The 6,000-nt window shown below is 42.3% G+C and overlaps 1 protein-coding gene across 4 annotated transcripts in view; it reads left to right on the forward strand.

The window, feature by feature from the left end:
• LOC101743341 (oxysterol-binding protein-related protein 8) overlaps positions 1-6,000 on the forward strand; it is a 74,962-nt gene that overhangs the window by 35,497 nt on the left and 33,465 nt on the right. For all 4 annotated transcript variants that reach the window (XM_062670994.1, XM_062670993.1, XM_062670995.1 and 1 more), the window contains 7 exons: positions 37-188; positions 727-905; positions 2,138-2,318; positions 3,302-3,398; positions 4,085-4,224; positions 4,915-4,971; positions 5,492-5,617. In XM_062670994.1, the coding sequence (XP_062526978.1) occupies positions 37-188; positions 727-905; positions 2,138-2,318; positions 3,302-3,398; positions 4,085-4,224; positions 4,915-4,971; positions 5,492-5,617 (932 nt within the window). The remainder of the gene's footprint in view (positions 1-36; positions 189-726; positions 906-2,137; positions 2,319-3,301; positions 3,399-4,084; positions 4,225-4,914; positions 4,972-5,491; positions 5,618-6,000) is intronic.

The following is a 6,000-nucleotide window of genomic DNA, read 5'->3' on the forward strand; positions in this document are numbered from 1 at the left end:
CTGTATTTGGCCAGTAAACAGTCGCACCTCCAACAGAATTAGCCGGCGTCGGTTCTGACACTGACAGCGAAGGTTCGAGGGGCGGGATGCCGGAGCCGGTCCACGAGGACCCGACCGCCAGGAAGCAGAGCGTCCTGGCCAGGATCGAGAGGAGCTACATCGAAGATCCGGACATTGAAATCGGTGCTGTTAGTATTACGTGATCCTAATCGAATGATTGGTTTTAATGGAGCTAATAACAAAAAGCCCAGGTAGGTAGGTCCTACCACCAGTAAAAACTACGCGCCTTCCTCACTTGTCGCTTGTTCTCATTGTGATAATTTAGTCAATATATATATATATATATATATTATTTCTTAGTAGGGTGGACGGGCTCACAGCCCACCTGGTGTTAAGTGGTTACCGGAACCCATAGACATCTACAACGTAAATGCGCCACTCACCTTGAGATATGAGTTCTAAGGTCTCAGTATAGTTACAACGGATGCCCCACCCTTCAAACCGAAACGCATTACTGCTTCACGGCAGAAATACGCAAGGTGGTGGTACCTACCCGTGCGGACTCACAATTGGCCCTACCACCAGCAATAGGTGCTAATCAGGCATCTGTTAAATAATCTGTTCTCTTGTTTTTTTACGTTAGCTGTCACCAGAAACGCTTACCATCGATTGGTCCGAGTGCTTTTATTGTGCTAATGACCGAATGTAACCAGGATCTTCCTTCAGGCAGGAGAATTAGTGGAGGAAGTAGCGGAAGAGAACAAATCTCTGCTTTGGTTCCTGCTGAAACAGGTCAGGCCCGGCATGGACCTTTCGAAGGTCGTGCTCCCGACCTTCATCCTGGAGCCGAGGTCGTTTCTGGACAAGTTATCCGACAATTACTATCACGCTGATCTTCTAGGCCAGTAAGTGGAAAGCTCTGAAGTTTATTGTCTTTATAATACGCTTTTATTAGCTTCAGACGTATGTTGTATGTTTGTAACGGAATCTTTGAACATGATTTTGACCCCCTTCAAAACGTCGGATTAACTCGAAATTTGTTTGGTATAGGTACTTATTAAGAACCGATGACAATTCAATATTTAAAAAAATATATTGAAAAACTTGAAATTCAAACCAAAAAAATTAAAAATAAAAAATAGTTTAAAAAAAAAGTAACAAAATACGCTTTTATAGAAAATCCAATTAAAAAAATAAAAAATAAATTTTAATAAATTTGAATTAAAAATAATGTAAGAAAAAAAATTTTTATTGTAAAAAAAAAGCGTATTTTGTTAGTTTTTTTAAACTATTATTTATCAATTTAATCGTTGTCACAAATGTTTAATGTATATAGGTATATTTTCGCGAGAAGTAGATTTGATTTAAACTAACTACTAACTTATCAGGTAGCATAGTTAATTTAACCTTTAGCGCTCGAACCGTCGATAGATCTACTCTCTATTAATGCGTATGGTGCGGAGCGTCGGAACACCGACTATTGCGCAGTTTGATTATTAGGTATCGACCTGTGCATTTTTAAGCTGAAGTTTTTTTCAAAAGTCCTCTAGCGATTTCTGCAAAATATGTGAATATATGAAAGGCTTAATCTTTTCCATTCTAGTAGATGATTAGGGTTAGGAGTTTCGCAGGAGACCCTCGTTAATAGACATAGACCAAAGAATTGCGAGCTGGCAGTGACGACACATGGTCGCCGGGGCTGAAAAATCTCGAGTGGTAAACAGGTAACTGAAGGCGTAGCGTGGGTAGTCTTTCCACGAGGTAGACCGACGATATTAATGAAGGTCTCAGGAATCCGGCGTAGGAACGATCGTTGTGACAAGGCCCAGGATCAATAATATCCAGCTGTGGACGTCTGTGGGCCAAAAGATGTATAGATACATATATGTGTAGATACATCGGTTGGGACAATAATTACAACTGCTTTTACGATGTTATCTCGCGTTTTTTTCTATAACTTCTTCAGATAGTTTCGAATAAAAGTCATTGCGAAAGATATGTCCATAAACGTAGCTTTCTGTTCCGTCAAAATGGGCAATATCAGTTCGATTTAACTATGACAATTGTCGTGACATCTTGGGATATATAGGCGAAAAGTTCTGTGGTCAAAACCTGATCGCATCCACAAAATTTCCAGGGCCCAAACTCTAGAAGATCCGTATCAGAGGTTCAAGAGCGTGCTCCGCTGGTACCTGTCAGGGCTTTACAGAAAACCGAAGGGTCTTAAAAAACCCTACAATCCAGTTTTGGGCGAGACGTTCCGATGCTGCTGGAAGCATAGGCAGCCGGAATCCTACACTTACTATGTGGCTGAGCAGGTGAATCGCCTTTTGGGATATTGGTATTTTTATTTTGTAACAGCTATTACGAGGGGAATCCCCCGCTGAATGACGGCGATACGACCCAGCTGATTGGCCTAATGAGGTGCATTTCATTCAGACCTGGTTCGTACGGGATTTCAGTACCAACCCGAAATAAATAAATAAAAAACACGTGTGGCACTCGGGAACTGCCGCGGTAAAGCCATTGCATAGGATTTTTTATCAACTTATGCAATTATAATTAGACAATAATAATTTGACATGAAAACAATAATAAAATAAGACCACGCTATGTTTATAAACATTAACAAAAGCAAAACATTAACTGTCCCCTTCACACTCATAAGCTAGACCGCGCGAAAGAGAGATGGGCAGACTTTTCATGATGCGCATGCAGACCGACGTCACGCCGCGCGCTTGTTCACAAACACTACACAAGCGCAACGTGTGAATGTGTTGAACGCGAGCTAGAAGATAGCCGGAGTGTGAGGTTTTATTTTCGTTACGGAATTTCTTGATTCGGTCGCCGCGGTCAAAGCCCGCTATAAAAGCTATGCAATAACTTAACTAACTGGAAACAAATCACGCATAGTCTTCCAGTTCCTAATTTGGAGTCCCTGCGTCACGGTTACCAGAGACTGACATACACGCTTCTATACCTTTAAGGTATAAGTATATAGATAATGAACGCTAAAACAAAGAGCTAATAAACCTATTCATCACACGAGTTTGCCCCGGTGTGGAATTCGAATCCACGACCCCTGGGTGCATCGAGTCAGTCAATCAAAAGGGTTAACGCCGTGTATTTATAATCAAACTTGCAGATACTATGCAATTGAGACTGTAGACCTCATGTCTCAAGGTGGGCGACGGCGTTTACGCTCCGATGTCTATGGACCCCGGACACGACTTAACTCGTTGATTCGTCTGAGAGATAAAGAAAAACGAAGTTTCTGATACAGCTTTCCTTCCTTCAATAGGTTTCCCATCACCCCCCTATTTCAGCCTTCTACATTTCGAACAGAAAGGAGGGTTACGTGATCGAAGGAAGCCTTCTGGCGCGTTCCAAGTTCTATGGTAAGTAGCTTTTCATTTTCACGTCAGCTTTTAATGTGTAGCGTAATAAATACGGCACAAACTTGAATAGCGCTAACGACATTTTCAAGATGGCCTTTTGAAGGTACGTTAGTGGCTTAGAACGAACATGGCGTAGAACTCACGTCTCTCTCAGGGTGGGTGGAGGCATTAACGTCGCTGATGTCCACGGGCTCCGATAACCACTTAACACCAGCTGGGCCCTGAGCTCGTCCACCCGTCTAAGCAAAATAAAGAAGTTAAATACGTCAAGATGCACTTATTAGTTGGTGACGTCACTTGTTATTACAGCGCGGAAGTGCGAGAGGGACGGCGATATGCTCCCGCAAATTTTTTTTAATAAATCCAAGATCACCTTGTTCATAACCTCATACGTATGTAAAATGGTCCATAGCCAAATCCATAATAAATTGGATGAATTGCTTTGGACTGAAACTCCTCATCTTCTAGCAGTAAGCCTTTGAACTCCGAAGAGTTATCATGTGCTGTACACGTGGAAGCTAACTGTCAAGTAAACTTCAAGCTGCACTCAAGCCAGTGATCAAGGGTGATGAGAAAGATCCTTAAAGGTCGATGCTTAGGCTTTAGGCCCTAAATCCTCCCCCCCCCATTTTGTCATAATAACCCTCATGCTGGTCATATGGGAGTAAACAGAAGAAAACTTTTAGGTAATTCAACGTCGGCCATATTGGAGGGGTGCGCCAGGATCCACTTGCTGAACTGGGGCGAGACCTATGTGACGACAGCACCGTATGCCCATTGCAAGGGTATCGTTATAGGAACGCTTAGTATGGAGTTGGGAGGAAAGGTGGGTATACGGTTTTAAGGGAATTTAATGTAACTTTACTTGTGGTAGGACCTCTTGTGAGTCCGCACGGGTAGGTAATACCACCCTGCCTATTTCTGCCGTGAAGCAGTAAGGTTTGAAGGGTGGGGCAGCTGCTGTAACTATATTGAGACATAAGAATTCGTGTCTTAAGGCGGGTGGCGACGTTTACCTTGTAGACGTCAATAGACTCCGGTTACCATTTAACGGCATGTGGGGCTCGTCCCATCTAAACAATAATAAAAAAATCATCAAAATCGGTTCAGTACATTATTGTGGGGCAAGATTATTAACTTTGTATTGCCTGTTGATGTCCATAGGTGACTTTGATCATTCGCCAAAACGCTGGTCTTCTTTGGCAAGACAATACAGAGCTTTTGAATTCAATTTGTGTGTATTCTTTTAACTTAACGTGCTACCACCAGAAAATTTGCTGGTGAAATACTCTGAGAACGTTACCGCCTCTTCTCTGGTGGATCCCATCCCCTAGTCGCTTCACTACCCCCACGGTGACCGATGGGGTCCGCCAGACACTAGCCGGATTAAGGACCTGAGCTGGTTAATCAATCGATTTTGGATTCCTTTGAACTGGCCTCCATCGATACTATTCACGTGTGCCACAATAATACACATACGGGTGTGATTTTAATATGTCGATTTATTAATTTCAAGGTCCACATCATGTGCACCGACACAGGGTACCAAGCTGACGTCGAGTTCAAATTGAGGGTAAGTTGATATTATAAATAGGTCAATGAAAATGGCAGGACAGTTGGACGTGTCCAGACGGTGTTGCTACATCCATGGTGATGGCGCTGTTTTGGGCTGTATTTAAGCTGTTTTTATTGCCTTTATAGTATGAGCTTACGGCCTACGTGGTGTTAAGTGGTTACCGGAGTCCATAGACGTCGACAGCGTCAAATCTCAGTTGTATAGTACGACGGCTGTCCCATCTTTTAAATCGGTACGCATTACTGCTTCACAGCAGAAACAGGCAGGGTGGTGGTGCTTACTTGTGCGATCTCACAAGAGGTCCTACCACCAGAAATTATGATCAATGTTGAAGAGTTCACAAGAAGCTCAACCTTGAGGCACGACCTTTGTCTCATCTTTAGATTGTATATTTACCCGCGTGCGGGATTTGAACCCCGGTGCATCGCTCGATACGAATGCACCGGACGTCTTATCCTTTAGACCGCGGTGACTTACTATTTAATGCATATATGTACATATATATATAATTCTGTAGTCCTTTTTGGGTGGCTCCGATCAAACGAACGCCATCTCCGGACGGATCAAGAAAGGCAAGGACACAGTGGCCACAGTCGAGGGCTATTGGGATGGAAAAATAGACATTAAAGACAAGAAAACAGGGGTGAGTTTCGTATTATTAGCACAGTTAACGGGGTGTTCTGTTGTCGTAAGATAAGGGATGAAAATGCCAAGAACTAATCTAAAGCTTAATACAATCGTTTTAAAATTTAAATAAATTGCAATATACATAATTATTATAAGCATGATTATGAAAAATTGTGGGTTAGGCCACTTTTGCGCTGATGGCCTCAAATATCCTCTTAAGGCAGATGGAAGAGAGCCTGGTTTGAATATTGAGGTGTCTTAATATGGATGCGTTAGTCCGATATACTGTCCAACCTGTATGTATGAAATAGTAATAGAAATAGCATCTACAATCCTGACCCGTTTGAAATATTAAAGAGAATACTTTTCAATATTTTTTAAGCTATTGCATAGCTTTTA

Source organism: Bombyx mori, chromosome 11 (assembly GCF_030269925.1).
Source record: "Bombyx mori chromosome 11, ASM3026992v2".
NCBI lineage: Eukaryota > Metazoa > Arthropoda > Insecta > Lepidoptera > Bombycidae > Bombyx > Bombyx mori.